This window comes from Paramormyrops kingsleyae, chromosome 3 (assembly GCF_048594095.1).
Source record: "Paramormyrops kingsleyae isolate MSU_618 chromosome 3, PKINGS_0.4, whole genome shotgun sequence".
NCBI lineage: Eukaryota > Metazoa > Chordata > Actinopteri > Osteoglossiformes > Mormyridae > Paramormyrops > Paramormyrops kingsleyae.
In genome coordinates this window covers 40,123,048-40,138,970 of record NC_132799.1, presented here as the reverse complement: position 1 = coordinate 40,138,970, position 15,923 = coordinate 40,123,048, and the positions used below count along the sequence as shown (strand labels likewise).

General features: G+C 41.0%; 1 protein-coding gene across 2 annotated transcripts in view; it reads right to left on the bottom strand.

Annotated features, from left to right (window-relative positions):
- LOC111858601 (protein Wnt-7b) overlaps window positions 1-4,570 on the bottom strand; it is a 28,733-nt gene extending 24,163 nt beyond the window's left edge. The window contains exon 1 of one of the 2 annotated variants that reach the window (XM_023840512.2): window positions 4,124-4,570. In XM_023840512.2, coding sequence (XP_023696280.1) covers window positions 4,124-4,194 — 71 coding nt within the window. In that variant the 5' untranslated portion in view covers window positions 4,195-4,570. Of the gene's footprint in view, window positions 1-1,865; window positions 3,051-4,123 lie in introns of those variants that run through there. The other variant, XM_023840510.2, reaches the window with a different exon arrangement.
- Window positions 4,571-15,923: the final 11,353 nt, after the last annotated feature.

Sequence of the window (15,923 nt, the reverse complement as noted above, 5' to 3'; positions counted from 1 at the left end):
ATTAATGATAGGGATATGTTATTCTTTACTAAAGTATGCGTTTAAATTACTGAAACCTTCTGGGTATTGCTAGGTGGAAAGCAATATTCAGCCGTGTGCCAGGCAGTGAGCGGTACTCCTAAATTAATTTTAATTTAACTTCATGACATTAAAATTACATGCTGCGTTTCACCACTTTCAGACTACAAGCAGATGTTCGTGAGCTGGTTGTGTATGTTCCCCATGCCATTTAGGATTCTATTATTTATTATTCTAATCTGAGGTTTTAAAGTATATGGTTTTAACAAAAAAGAACAACGCTAACTAAACGCAGCTGAAAATCGCCGCAAGTCGTCCGCACTCTCAGCAGCGCGTTATTTACCGTGCAGGTGCGTTTTTATAGCGCCATATCCATAACAGGGGTCCCTTAAGCCAGTAAGTTTGATTTTAAATGTGATAATGACAGCGCTTGGGTACCGCTCGGTGTTTAGCACACTCATCCCCGGCGCTCACTCGCGTTCTTTGCGAGCAGAAACATGATAAAGTATTACTAGGATATATAACTGGAAAGCTGAAGGCGCGTTTGAGGCGCAGCGAAAACCCACATCCTCTCTTTTTATATTCTACGCACGTTTCAAACTACCCCTTCCCTAAAATGTATCAAATTTGCTGTAAGCCGAATAAAGCAGGTTTGAATTATAAAAACAAACAATGGTATGTAGTTTCTAATGCACAAACCAAAGCTAAACATAGTCGTGCCCACTTTTTAACTGTAACCATAAGCCGCATCTATTTTAGTATCAAGTCTGGGGTCTGAGCATAAAGATAAAACGAGCAGTTCGGTAATTATTTTAAAAGGCGAAAATAAAACTAGCTGTATCGAGATGGCCGGGATCTTTTAATTCATTCATAACGACGTAATAAGTGACGAGTTGTGTCAATCAGACACAGCAGGTCAGTGGCTGATGTTTTATGACCGCTTTTCCAGACGTAGCTTTAAATTATATCCTCAAAGAGCGGCGTGTAAGTAGATGGTGATGTAATGCACACAGAGTAATCTTCATTCACAAGTTGTGACAGGTAACTTTAACTGGAGAAAACCGCAGAGTCCGTGACTATTATAAATACCCTATTTTTATGTGGTGTGTTCTGAGTGTCCGTTATTTTCTAGCCAAGCTTCAACCTTTTACAACTACTATTATAGAATTGTACAACACTGCCAAACTAGTCAGAGAAGCTACTTTGTGCATTTCAAACTGATTTGTTAAACATAATCTTTAATGACTTTCACAACCAGAAGGAAAAATGGTAAATTAAGCTTTCCTGCTTGTTTTGCGATGTTGCGTTTCCAAATTAATTTCAACAATGGCAAAAACCGGTGATGGTAGAATATTACTGTCATAGTAATTTATTGCCATACAGTAACACTAATGAAAAATAATGGTCACCTGTTAAAAATCAAAACATGAAAGTATACATATATTCGTTGCAAATAAATAGTGCTCTCGGAAGCACAAATTAAACCAGAACATATGCTATATAAATACTCTTAATATAATAACTCTTAACTCATTAATCATAAAATACGGGCAGATTAAAAGCTCATATAAATTACTGTTTTGATATGTAAATGAATAGATCATTTGGTCTTCAAAATATATATCTAAATAATTATTAAACGTAATTTGCAAAAACTGTTTTTAAAGAATTACATTCACCAATCGCCCTATATCTATGTTGTTTAACAGAATGCACACTTCATATAGTCCTATGCGGTACAGGAAAAGCAGTTTTTTTTGCACATAATCAGTCGCATTAGTTAATAGCTGGGTATAGGCCAATATAAAAGCAGGAGAAAAGAACTGAAATTCTTCGAGTCAACTTACAGGTAACTTCCACTGGTAAGGATGAGGAAGATCTGCGGGTAGTACACTGACAGCAGTACACTGCGTGACGAAAAGATGATCATGATGGCATTGAACAAGCAGCCAACTTCTCACTAAGGTATTTCTATGTAAAATCCTTATTTTGCTGACTTCCCGCTTCAGTCAGACGCGCTTGCGGTGTCTGGTCGGCTCGCCGGTACTATGCAGCTTCGAGCTCCCACGGCCATGAGTGTGCTGCGGGCGCCGATATTGAGTCTGTCATCTCTCGGCGGGTGGAGGCAGTTGCAGAGTGTGGTTCCTAAGCCGGAATGATGATGGCTTAAGGGATTTTTTGGATGGCAGAGCGTTACTCTGCTCTTATAGGAGACGTGGCTACCATTGGGCAGAGAGACACAGCTATCCGCCCACTTCTGTAACACGGCGGGGACAATGGGGCGACACTCGTCTGTTCATCGAAACGACGACTTTTCATTCATGTGACGCAACTGGCAAGTAAACAGAAGGGTAGCGACGCGGCGGCTTTACCTGCTGAGCACCGTTAACTCGACACCAGCTGACTTTCAAGGCTCCGCGCTGTTGACTTTTTGAAATATGCACTTGTTACTTTATTCCATATAGGCTATCCACAACTGCGTGAACCTAACGCAACCGAAACAACTCCCGCTACACATAATAACGTGGTATATAATTCACGGCACTGTTTGTTTTATGGTGTGATACTCTTGATCAATTCTGCTACCCGGTTCCGAAAGCAAAAGCCCCACGTTGTTGTTACTGAAACTCATCTGCGCTAGTTTTCAGGTGATATTAAAGAAAATGACAGACATGACAGACAGTCCCTGCATCAACAGAACATCCTTTTTTTCCGAAACGAGCGCACCGGGATCACTCTGATAAATCCTCAGGGCACTGAGTCGCTAGGTGCGATCCTTATGATCAATCATTAGATTATCACTACCGGCTTAACTATTATAAATGAGGTGGACGAAAATCCAGCAGTGAGTTCGGAGCCCAAGGACGTCACACGAAAATGTGTAGACTTAAACTCCCCCGCCCCCTAGCCTTTTCTTGGTTACTGCAAGGTGAGGTATCCTACTGGAAATGTACCATACTCTTTAGAAATTATTGGATATTTTTCTGTCATTTTGAGAAACATAATAATGGACGCACATTTAAGTTGCTTCTTTGAATTTGTTGTTTATAGTTGGTATACAGCATATTTACACAATTCAACGTTACAACGCGTTTTACGTAATGCTGATGTACCAGTGATAAACACGCGAAATAACTTGATATTGCGAAACACGTGATAAAAGTCAACCGGAGAAAAACTACAGAAGCATTTAAATTTAGTATTATCCACAAGTCCATTCTGTATAAGTACATGGTTTCTCTTAGTTATGGCTGCAAATTTTATAACTAATATGGCATATTTTATTGTAGCGTGAAATGCAATATATTCACTGAGTGTGAGCTGAAGTGAAGAGTATCGCAGCACATTTCATCCAATATTAACTAAGTAACTATACACAGGCGCTTCCGGTCGCTTTTTAACAGTTCTTTTAATATACACCTAAACATTAAAATGAAATGAGACACGTGGTTTTGTGTTTTAAATAACTGTTATTGTTACATGTATTTTCTAACAACCCTTTATTATTATTATTATTATTATTATTATTATTATTATTATTATTCAGATAGACAGCTATATTACTAGTCATTCAAGAATGAAATCGAAGCACTGCAAAACAGGTAGAATCTCTGACTGTGGAATGTGGAAATACCGCTCGCCCTGTCACTGCTAATGAGGATATACGGGGGTAATCCTGTGCCAGGCGAAGACAGCAGGCTCAGTAACGCAGCCTGGAAACAGAGAAGAAAGCAGTGCTTGAAAAAATTAAACGGCTGTTGAAAGTTTTTACGAAAACTACTTTTGGACCGAAAGTCTCCATTTCTATTACCACGTACTTTACCGGCGAAAGAGTGTTGAACACACCGTTAGAAAGAATTTAATTATATAAACACAACTGTACTAATGCCAGTGTGTCCCAAAAGGCAATATGCCTTTACCTAGAATCATAGCATATTTACCAAAGTTATTTTAAATTTTAAGCTACGTAGCCTAAACAAAATGTGGTTAGCCTACATTTTCATTCCCTTTCATTTTCTCCCTCTATCTATCTATCTATCTATCTATCTATCTATCTATCTATCTATCTATCTATCTAATTATTATTTGATCACCCAACACTCACCCGAGCCTCAAGTAGATGATAGCCAAACAGAGGAGCACGTAGAGAATGCACTGCCTAAGGGATCTGTGCATGATCTTAACAACCCCGATGACCAGCCATTCACTAAGCAAACGTGCTCATGTCTCTGCTCATATAAGGAAGTCTACAGAAGCGATTTTGGTATCAAATGCGCCATTGCGTGAAATCTGTGCTCCTTTCCAATCCATGTCCAGGTGCGTCCAGCCGAAGAGCTTAAACCACGGGAGTGAGTCGATGAATTTCTCTTATTAATAGCCTCTTTCCTCAAAATGCAGCAAACCGACGCGTTTTGCTTCTCATGTCCCTCCAGATAAAACGTAAAACTTCTCCGCTGCCATGGAGGATGTGTCGCCTGTTGTCCCTGACATATGTGCTGCAGTCCTTCTCATTTGACGACATCTTAGATTCTTTTCATGTAGCTGCAGGTATTTTAAATCCAGGTAGCAAAAAGGCCCCCTTTTCCACGCCCCCTGTTTTGAATCATTGTGTATATTCAGAAGCGGGGATGGGCCCCCGAGTTAGATAGCTACATATGAGGCCTGCATGTGTCCAAGAACCTTATTATATCATTCATTCGTACGATCTTTTATCTTAATTGCCTATAGGCCTAATCGAAGTAAAATATTAATATTATTAACATGCTTTTGATTATTAGGCCTACTTATTTGTTTCCCGGTCTAGGAAAATATTTTCTCTAATAGCAGATTGTGTTACATGTATTTTCCTGTACAAGCCGATCAAGAAGTGCACATAAATATGTCTATTGTACTTGAAATACATTGCAACGACTGTACGTCTAAACAACTGTTGTTCAGACTTGCATGTCATTTCAATCAGTAAAATTATTTCAACATAATTCAGGCTTTAATGTATTTGTTTTTTCCCCTTCGGCAAGCAAGCTTGACTGAACACGAAGAGCAACTGCAAAGAAACGATTGGACTTTAATGATAAAGGAGAATTTAAAGGAACCTGCTTTGATGTTACGAGGCGGACGGAGCATTACCGGTCTCCCCCGTGTGGCGTGCTTCGGCATCGCCGCATTATTACCGGCCAGTGCTCCAAATGATGCGCCTAAAAAAACCAAGGTATCCACAAGCCCATGCTTGTGAGAACAATAAGCTATATAAACCAAAATTAAATTTGAAAAGCGCCCTGAAAATAAAGTTTTGGTTATTAGATGAAATCAGTCAAGGACTTACTTAAATAATGGTAGGACTCCATTATTTCCATTTATAGTCTAACATCCTAGTATGAATATGCGTGTGATTTATTTGTTTGTCTGTTTGTTTATTTATTCCAGCTATCTACCTATTTTTTATTATTTATTTGCTCTTTTGTTTGTTTGTTTGGTTTTACAAACTGAATTTTCATGCCCAGAAACATCCAAATACATAAATGAAACCAAGTTTAATCAGCATTTACTACGGGTATGTTTAAAAATGGTCCTGCTGTTTTGAATAGGCCTACAACATAATCGTTTTCTTTTGACAGGGTACAGATTTAAAGCATATTTCTCTTCAGCTGTACTAACCAGACAGTTATCCTATATGTCTCATGTACACTGTGAGGTATTTACAGAGTGCAAAGTGAACTGCATGTTCTGTACAGCTTACGAGTTTTTAGTTCTCCCCTTTTGACTCCTTTAAAAGAATAATATGTGTATATGAGTGAAATATAGACATTGACTTCTACACTTAAGATCTAGATTCTGGTGATTTATAACTCAGTGCTAAATAAGTCATGAAATGAATTTTTTATGGTTGGGACATATATTGCAACATGTTACATTTTTAGCCAATTAGGTTTATTTCTCAGGCTTTGTTTTATGTTAGCATGTGCTGTTAACATTTTTTTTTTAAAAGAGGCAAACAGTTTCAGTAGTTGCAACAAAAGTCCCAGAGACAAACACTACTAGCCCGTAGACACTGGGTATTGTTATTTGCGGACAAAAGGCAGACATGGTCACAAAAAAACTTTGCTGAAACAGACCAAACTTCAAAAGTGTTCACATCAAAAAACTAACATCAATGGGTTTTTTGAAGTAATAAAATTTTACATCAATTCCACAGGGGTTGGAAATAAAGAAGACCATATTTAATGCTTTTGTTGAAAAGATGTTCTTTGCGAATAACAGCTTGATTGCCTTAAAATGTGAGCCACAGGGGAACTGGATGAGAGTTGTCCTGTTTGGTTTAATTAAAACGTTCAAAGACAATTTTTTTTAATGAAGGCTGTTCCTCAGAGCGAAGGGGCGGAGTGCATCTGACCACGGACCTGCCGTTGTCATTGATGCGGACACACAGGGTCCTTTACGGATTATGGAAACACATGCAGAAATTTCAAAGGGGTAAATGTTTCAATTTCTCTCTTATGGCATGCGCAGAATGGCAAGACTGGCCTGGGATTAAATTTTGGCCCTTCTCAGTTAGCTGAGTTAACAAAAGCTAGAAGTAATGACTGGTCAATTAGAGCTTAGGTAAGGAGCAATCCTGCTGGACAATCATGCCAGCTGGCCAGTCCAGTCCTGCAGACTGACATAATGTCACATCATTTTGTTTTGAAGAGGAAGAATAGAAGAAGAAGAACAATAATAATAATAAAATATGAATAAATAAAAATAATTTATATTATTCTGATAGACATTACTTTCAGGGTGTACACCTGCCTTGTGCTCAGTGCTTCCTGGGACAGATTCAGGGTTCTCTGGATCTTGATCTTCCTAAATAGAGACAATAACAAAAGTCTGCCATCTTTAGGGTTTCATTATTATAATTATTAATTGTTATTTGTGTAAGTTTTGTTCAGGCTGAATTTCATGACCATGTCAGCCTGCTTAGGTGACAAAAGCCTAGTTTCGGTTTGATAAAGTTTTGCTGTCAATTGTGGGGTGGGGGGGGGGGGGGCGGGGGTGCAGAAAAGACTGAGTCTAAGTGTCAAGGCAATTCTGCTTCCATTAGAAAGCTCATGGAGAGTTTTTGGCCTCAGGTCACCCTCAGCAGAAGATGAGCTGCCAGATTCAGCTGGCCTAACCTCACACTCCAGGGAGTCCTCACAAGATTGAACGTTTCTGTGCTGGACTGCACCGATCAAAGCACCATCACTGTATGCTGATGAGCAAACGGGTCGGAACTCCAGACAGAAAAGTCTGCTTCTTCTCATTTTCATCTCTGTAAAGCCTAGGGAGAAAAAAAGGTCAACCAGGCCTTTTTTATTTGGCAGGTACCGGCAAATACATCTTGCCGTCTTTTTAAATATTATTAAGTAGTCTTGACCGAAAGCTAAATAAGAAAACCCACCAGGCATTGCACTGTTTGTGTGGGAGTCCTTTCAGCTGGAAGGAAGCTTCCGCAGTCCGACGGTATGGACCTGCGCAGGAGCCAAACCAGGGAGAGGGGTTGGGGCCTGCCACATCCACACAGGGCCCCAAGTGGGAGGGCACTGGTGGAGAAGGGCAGCGTGGGGGTCAGGGGGGGGGGCTCTCCTCTCCAGCTTCACGGACCGCTGCCTCCCTTTGGCTCACTTGTGTTCTTCTTGGTGAGATTCCCCGGATATTATGGGATTTTCCTTATGGTTGGGATGTCTCTCCAGCAAAGTGCCATCAATTCGGCTGGGACCTGGTGCACGATGCAGTTGGGATATCGTGAGTGGATTATAGGAGTGGTGCTTGTCCTGGAACATTCAGTATCTGAATTACTGGAAAACAAAGGTGGTATTTAGTAACTGGAATGAAAAGCAAAACAGTTAAATTACCTAAAAGCCTGGATTAGAAAACTAATACTAATACTAGTACTTAGTGAAGCACTTATTTTACATAATTCCATCATTTGTTCTTGTTCATAATATAAACTGCAACAAACTGGTTTGAGAGCATCTCATTTATTAGGACATTGTTGGTTGTACTCAAGTACAGGCCTGTGTGTCCACCACTGTCCCACTTCACTCAATCCCCAAATACTTCAGGTCCGTAGTCATTCTTGGGTATTGGGAGTCATCAGGCATGACCCTACTGCCCTTCCTGGCTCTAAGGGGCATGGGGTGACACAGGAGAACGTGACAGCATGGACAGTGTGAGTGTGGCTTATCCAGCCGTCTGACTACTAGGGAGGAAACATACTCCACCATCCATTCTGAATAGGAACTGGGTTCCTGAGGTGCCCAGAGTTTGACAAAGTGCAGGAGCCACTGAGATGTAGATTTTTAAAGAAGACAGAGTGAGTTGGGTTTGTTCCTGTGAGGAATCCACACACCGACATCAGGATGTTGCATGCAGGTATCTGGTTGTCTGCTCTGCATTTAGAGGAACATCATGCATCCTTGGTGATCCACGCTATGAGATATTTCGTTACATCTCATGTTATTCCTCATTGAGTGAAAGGTAGGGAGAACATGGAGGAGTATGTACAGGAACATGCAGAGGAACACATGGAGGAGCACATTGTGGAACACATGGGCATATAAATGTAGTGACTCATGAAGAATCACAGAAGAACAAAGAGAATGAAGGACCTAGTGGAAGAACATACAGAGCAACCCATTGAACATCACACAGAGCAACACACAGAACATAACACAGAGGAATAAAAGGAGGATCTCACAGAGGAGCTTTTGGAGGGACACATAAAAGAATGCACATTAGAGATCATACATGTAAATCCATGTAAACAAAGTAAGACTGGAACAAATATATGGTCTAACATTTTCTTTCATTTATTTCAGGATGCCATTGTAACCGCAACACTTGCAGAGTTGCGGTTACAAAATCTGTCAGATGCAAATCATAGCTTAATTCATTAACCTGATAATTTGACACTGGGAATAAAATCTTGGAAATGCATGTAAAGGGTTCAGGATTATTAGTTAATCCAGAAGATACAAGTGCAGTCCTGGCTGTTGGGTGTATGTATGAATGTAGGAATGCAGCCCAGACATCAAGTGGTGAAATGACTTTGTAGGGCTGGCAGCAAGTCTGAGCTCTCCTTGTTACACGGCAGTTTCATCTTACAGGTTACACAGGCCTTTTGGTTCTGATGAAAGGCATGTCACCAGTCTTATCACCAACATTAAGGCTTGTGTTTTTGAGTCCAACCATTTGAAATTAAAAGCGACAGCTACTTACCAAAGTTATTAGAGTACTTGTTATTCCAGGCATGAACTTAACTGCACTTTCATGAGGGAATGATAATCATTGTGGATCAAAGTCCCATTCTCTTAGAGGCAGAAGGCAGCTACAGCACATACTTAGAGGTTCACCCCCTTTACTTTCTTTACTGGTGGCTTGATTATACCAAACATCCACATACACTCAAATGAATGACTCCAAGATCCTACAGCCATCGGTCTTGCTACATTTAGCTTGATACCGGTGCATAGAAATCTCTGAAAAAAGCTGAGAATGGTGCACAAATACTTCATTAACTCTGGCGTGATGTTATGGGTTGCTTGCGCAACAAAAGCCAGCTGGTATCAGACTACCCCATGTTTTAGGTGGGACTATTAGCATGAACCAATCACACCTCCAATGTCCAGAGCAGCAGTTAGGAATGGTGGCAAACTTACTCCCTACGCCAAGGCAGAATATTAACTCCTATTATGCACTCTGTTCTACTGAAACTGGAGGAGGGGTGTCACCACTTATGTCAGCCCAAGTGAGGGAGACCATCTTTCCCAAGCATGTGTGTGTTGTTTTTGGGATGTACAGAAAAATGACTGCCTGGATCGACATTACATTGCGTTTATGTTGAGTTCCAGTTGGTTTTACAGAAGATGAGGTTCCAAATGATCATTTTACATCCAATATTTTATTTACCAAAAACATAAAATACGCTCAGCCTACTGTGACGGCCTTTAAACTTAGCCGTGGAAAAATATATTTGCCATGAAAGTTTGATGGTTTATGGTTGACGCTGGTCAGCAGATCCAGCAGGGAGATTCTCATGAAAATGAATGTTTAACTGTAATAAAAGAAAACACTAAAAACTGAACTCAATATCTCCCTAGAAGAGCAATAACTAGCAGAGCAAGAAGGTGCCACTTGGATCCGAGAAAAACTGATTCTAGGAAAAGCGAATGCCATAATCAATGTCTTTCCCTGTGACCTTGTGTGCAAAAGAGCTCAAAGAGAGAAATGTCTGCATGCATGTCGAGCATCTCTTAGTGTTTTTGTCAAAGCTGTAACCTAGAATGTACAAACGATGCACTGCCTGGAAGCACAGAGCCTCCAATAAAACCAGACTTCACAAAATATGTTTCAGTTTATTATTCCTCTGCTTAAGAAAAACAAATCTATATGGACCAAACATCTGGAGTCATGAATGCAATTAAAATATTATACCAAAATAATTTGAGCAATATTATGAAAGAAGATTATTGTACAATCAAGTACAATATGACAGATTATGATTGGAATGGATGTCCTTCCTTCATTGCCTATCATTCATGCTCTTGGAAAGTTGTACAGCCTATTGACTGAAAAATTGTTGAGTTCTCCGGCGCCTTTTTACATTATCCGAATCACCCTTGAAATTATATGATTTGGAATAATGGCTTAAATTGCTCCAATTCTGCCAGCATTCTGTTATTAAAGATCCAGACTTGCCAACGGTTTGAATGTCGTCCTGTGGTTTGTAGACCATCTTATGTCCTTATGATCAGGATAATGCTCTAGGTTATTAAAAATTGACTATTACTGTGATGTTCTGTTTTTCTTACTGTTAGTTTTATTATTGCTATGCTCTCACTAAGGCAGAAAGCACTTCAGACTCAATCTAAACTAAAGTACGCAGACTTTTCTACATGCAGAGTGCAGTGGTTGGCCAGGCTTTTGTCACTAGTGTGTTTGAGTATGCTGAAAGGCGTCCACAGACCTACTAGAGAAACACTTTGCTGCCAGCTTACCAAACACAAGTGTTTTTTTTTTAGCAACAACCTAATAAGACAATAGCTGTCATAATTGGCCAGTTTCCCAGTGCTTTTCCATGATATGTTTCTTAAATAAAACTAAAAAGGTACTTTATAAGAAGTCAGACTAAAGCTATGTAATATGGATGAAAAGAAGCAGCAAGTTCCTTGAGGTTAGCTTGGAAAAGCAGCCAAGCTAAAGGAAGGTGCTGTGTTTGCCAGTTTTATTTGGTTTTCTCTGTTTTTGTCAACCAGCCTCTGAGTCAGGATCATGTGAATTACTGATGTGGTTAGCTTTAGCCTCTAAAGGCCTAGTGAGCACCTGATGGAAGGTAAGTCATGTGTGGCCAGCTATGATTGATGAATATGATTCTGCTGATGCTTGTATTCTGGGGCATATTGTTAAAAAAAGCTCTCAAATTATACTCCCCCACTCCATTTTCACAGCCAAACAACTGCATCTGACCTGATACTCTGCACACAATCCACCCTTTGTCACTGCCCCACTCACTCTCCTTTTTCTGGGGCATGTTTTTACCATTGAGGAAGTGTTTATTGGTTTGGTTTTGTGCAGAGACTCTGCCTTGTCTGAAAAGGCCGTCCCAGGGGTTGCCAGTGGTCCCAGTCTGCGTCCAGTGCCGGGATCTGGCACGGGCCCGTGAAGCCAAACACAAGTCGCCTTTGTAGCTCCTTCCGGAGATTCCCTCAACCCGGCCTCCCTCACAAAGGGACGTTTAGTTCCGCACAGTTCCCCTCCTGCTGTATTTCCCAATGAGCCACAAGTCTACTTCAAGCCTGTCCCCAAATTTCCAGTCTGAAAATGTCCTCTCCCTTGTGAGTCTGGGGCCATTGTCAGCTTGCCATGTGCCCTACGCAGGGGATTTTTTGGAGTTAAATATCTCCTGAAAATTAAATTACTAAGACAGACAAAAATAAGTTTTCTCTGAAAAAACCTAAATTTACCATGTCCTCTGATTATTTTTCTAAAGGCATTATGATAGATACCCAAATATCCTGCTCATAAAAATGTTAGTCAAACGTGCTCTGATGTAAGCAGTCTGAAATGAGTAGCCAACATCTTGATTCATATAAAATGTTGGCCTGAGTTATCAAATATATCTTGAACCAATAAATATTAATTATGAAACTTGGCTCTGTTTTTACTGTGTAGATGGTAACGTTGGATTTATCTACCTGATTAATCATGTCTAGTACTGAACACCACACCCAGCCCTGGGTTTGACTCCTATTTTATTACACACACATTCACTAAGATTGGGAGGATTTATCATGGAGGGTCATGGATTTGCCCCCAGGGCCATGAGATTCCATGCTGCATCACTGGCAAGGCAATCAGGTAACAGTTGTTAGCATTCAAAGAGCCACACAGGGTGGGGAGGTCACACAAAAGACCTAGGTCAGCAAAAACTTTTAAACCTACATTTTCATACAATTGAAGTGAGTGGGTTTAGATTACGTGCACAAGAGTTTAGTGCATTTCACCAGATTACACAGTCTTTGTATTATAATGTATTGTGTTCATCCCATTAAAATGGCTGCTCAGGTCAAAGAGAACGTAAAATGTGAATGAGCGAGCGTCCCATATGGAGAGCAGCAGCTTTTCTTGCCTTTCTCTGAAAGGTAAACCATGGCTGACGGTGAGCATAAAACAGAGAGAAACCACATGACTTCATACAAGAAGGATTCTGCTGCTGGACAGGACTGGGGTGTGATTTCAACCTAGGCCAAAGATACCTACATCCTCAGCCTGCCCCACGTGCTCTGACCCCACCCTGCTTCCTCAGACCCATATCCTAGACCCCACCCTGTGTTCTCAGACTCCACCCCCCAACCTCAGCTGCAGCATTGACTTATCTAAAGTGTTCCAGACTGATCCCCAAATGACAAGGGTCCCAGGTTGGGAGGACCTCATCTCAGCAACAAGACGAGTGTGGATGTTACTGTGGTTATAATCTCATCCCCATGACCCTTTTTCCCAGCAAGGCCCACTTTCCGGAATGATGTCATCAGCGCTGGTAGGGCACTGGGAAGCCCGGTCAGTGTTTCAGATGGCCCTTCAACACAATGTGGCCACATTCTTTTCTTTTATGACTCAACTGAGCAATAGAGTCTTGTTTTTCTACTTTCTAATAGGAATTTTCTGGAATAATGGATTGGGACCACACTTTGTGCTCAAGTTTAACTGGTGAAGAAAAGTAAGTGCAGTTTGTGTCAGATTGGCAGTAATAAATTAATCAGGATGCATACAGTGAATACAGAGACAATAGATTCTTCAGTGACTTAATGGTCTCACACTTGCAGGGTCATGGCTTCCATTACTACACCTGTGCGTGTACAGAGTTAGCTGAATTTCTTTCTTTCATCTAAGTATCTCACATAGACCATAGACATGATTTAGACGAATTGATGACCTACAATTGAGAAACCAGGATTAGCCAGTCCCTGGAGCAATTAGTGTTAAGGACCTTGCTCAAGGGCCCAAAGGTGTAATCAGTCTGTCAAACACAGGATTTGAACCAGCAACGTTTAGCATAGCATCATAAATCACTGAATCACGCAGCACCATAAAAACATGATCTTGTTTGTGAGGGCTCTAATAGGAAAAATTATATATAGTAGTTATAAAGGTTTCATTAAAGTTAATATGTTCTTTCATTTCACATCATAACAACGTAAATTTGGTTTAGATACAATTATTACTTCCCCTCCATGAATTACCTCACTGTACATTTGTGTGCCTCAGTGATCCAAGGAGCTACATTATACATCATAGTGGGGTACCGCAGGGTTCAATTTTAGGACCACTTTTGTTCCTAATTTACATAAATGATATAGACACCAATATATACAGTAAACTGGTGAAATTTGCAGATGACACCAAGGTGGGTGGTGTAGCAGATACTGAACTGGCAGCTCAGCAGCTACAGCGGGATCTTAATTTAATTAGTGACTGGGCTGACACTTGGCAGATGAAATTTAATATAGACAAATGTAAGGTACTCCATGTAGGGAGCAGAAATATAAAGTACAGGTATTTTATGGGACCTACTGAAATAAAGGTAGCTGATTATGAGAAAGACCTTGGTGTGTATGTTGATGCTTCCATGTCTCATTCTAGCCAGTGCGGGGAAGCAATAAAAAAGGCCAATAGGATGTTGGGGTATATCTCCAGGTGTGTGGAGTTTAAGTCAAGGGAGGTAATGCTAAGATTATACAATTCCTTGGTGAGACCTCACCTAGAATATTGTGTACAGGTTTGGTCACCATATCTTAAAAAGGACATAGCGGCCCTAGAAAAGGTGCAGCGTAGAGCCACAAGAATGATTCCTGGTCTTAGAGGAATGTCATACGAGGAAAGGTTATTTGAGCTAAATCTGTTCAGCCTCAAGCAAAGGAGACTGAGGGGGGACATGATCCAGGTCTATAAGATTCTAACAGGTTTGGATGCTGTTCAACCGAATAGTTACTTCAGCATTAGTTCAAATACAAGAACTCGTGGCCATAGGTGGAAATTAGCGGGAGAACATTTCAAACTGGATTTAAGGAAGCACTTCTTTACACAGCGTGTAGTCAGAGTATGGAATAGTCTTCCTGATAACGTAGTGCAAGCTGAATCCTTGGGTTCCTTTAAATCAGAGCTAGATAAGATTTTAACAACTCTGAGCTATTAGTTAAGTTCTCCCCAAGCGAGCTCGATGGGCCGAATGGCCTCCTCTCGTTTGTATAGTTCTTATGTTCTTATGTTCTTATATGGACAAAAGTACTGGGACACACCTCTTAATCACTGATTGCAGGTGTTTCATTCAGACCCATTACCAGAGGTGTATAAAATCAAGCATCTAGCCATGCAGTCAGGTTTACAAACATTTGTGAAACAATGGGTCGCTCAGTGAATTCAAACTTGGTACTGTCATATGATTTGCAATAAGTCAGTTCATGAAATTTCTTCCGTGCTGGAAATTCCGTGGTCAACGCTAAATGGTATTATTGCAAAGAAGAAGCATAGAGGATCAACAAAAACTCAGCCACAGACCCACTTCAAAATGGGGGGAGCTCATCAGTGAGCGCCTAGGGGTCAGATCTCAACCCATGGAGCCCAGCTGGGCAAAGCCCAAAAGACTTACATGGGTCTGCCCTCCTGTAGGCCTTCCACCTGCAGGGGGGGGGGGGGGGGGAATGGAGATCCGGTGATTGTGGATCAAGCAGTAGACGAATAATGGGCCTTGGCAGCCCAATTATTGACTACCAAACCTGGTTTTAGGTACATGGAAAAGAGCTTGAGCTAGTGTGGGAGGTAGAGAGATACTATCTCTATATAGTCGGGCTCACCTCAACTCACAGCATGAGCTCTATAACCGAGCTCCTGAAGAGGGGTTGGACACTATTCTTCTCTGGAGTTGCCCTGGGTGAGAGACATACAGTAGCACAGTAGTGGGTTTATGCATAACCTCACAATTGACTGCTTGTTCAGCTCTCGTGATTGAGAGCGTCACTTCCCTTCCACTTGTTCCCTTGGGGGACGACATCTGACTGTTGTCTGTGTCTATGCAATAAACATCATTTCAACTTACCTTGCCTTTCTGAAGACCTTGGGTGGGGTGCTGGAAGGTACACCGTCTGGGGCCTCCGTTGTTTTACTAGGGGACTTTAACAGTCACGTGGGTAATGACAGTAAAATCTAGAGGAGTCTGACTAGGAGGAATGGCCAGCCAGATCTAAACTCAAGCGGTGCTCTGATGTTGGACTTCTGTGCTAGCCACAATTTGTCCATAATTAACACCATATTTGAGCGGAAGAGTGTTTATAAGTACACCTAGCACAAGAACACTGTAGGCCATAGATCATGTGTTTCATTTTATAGTC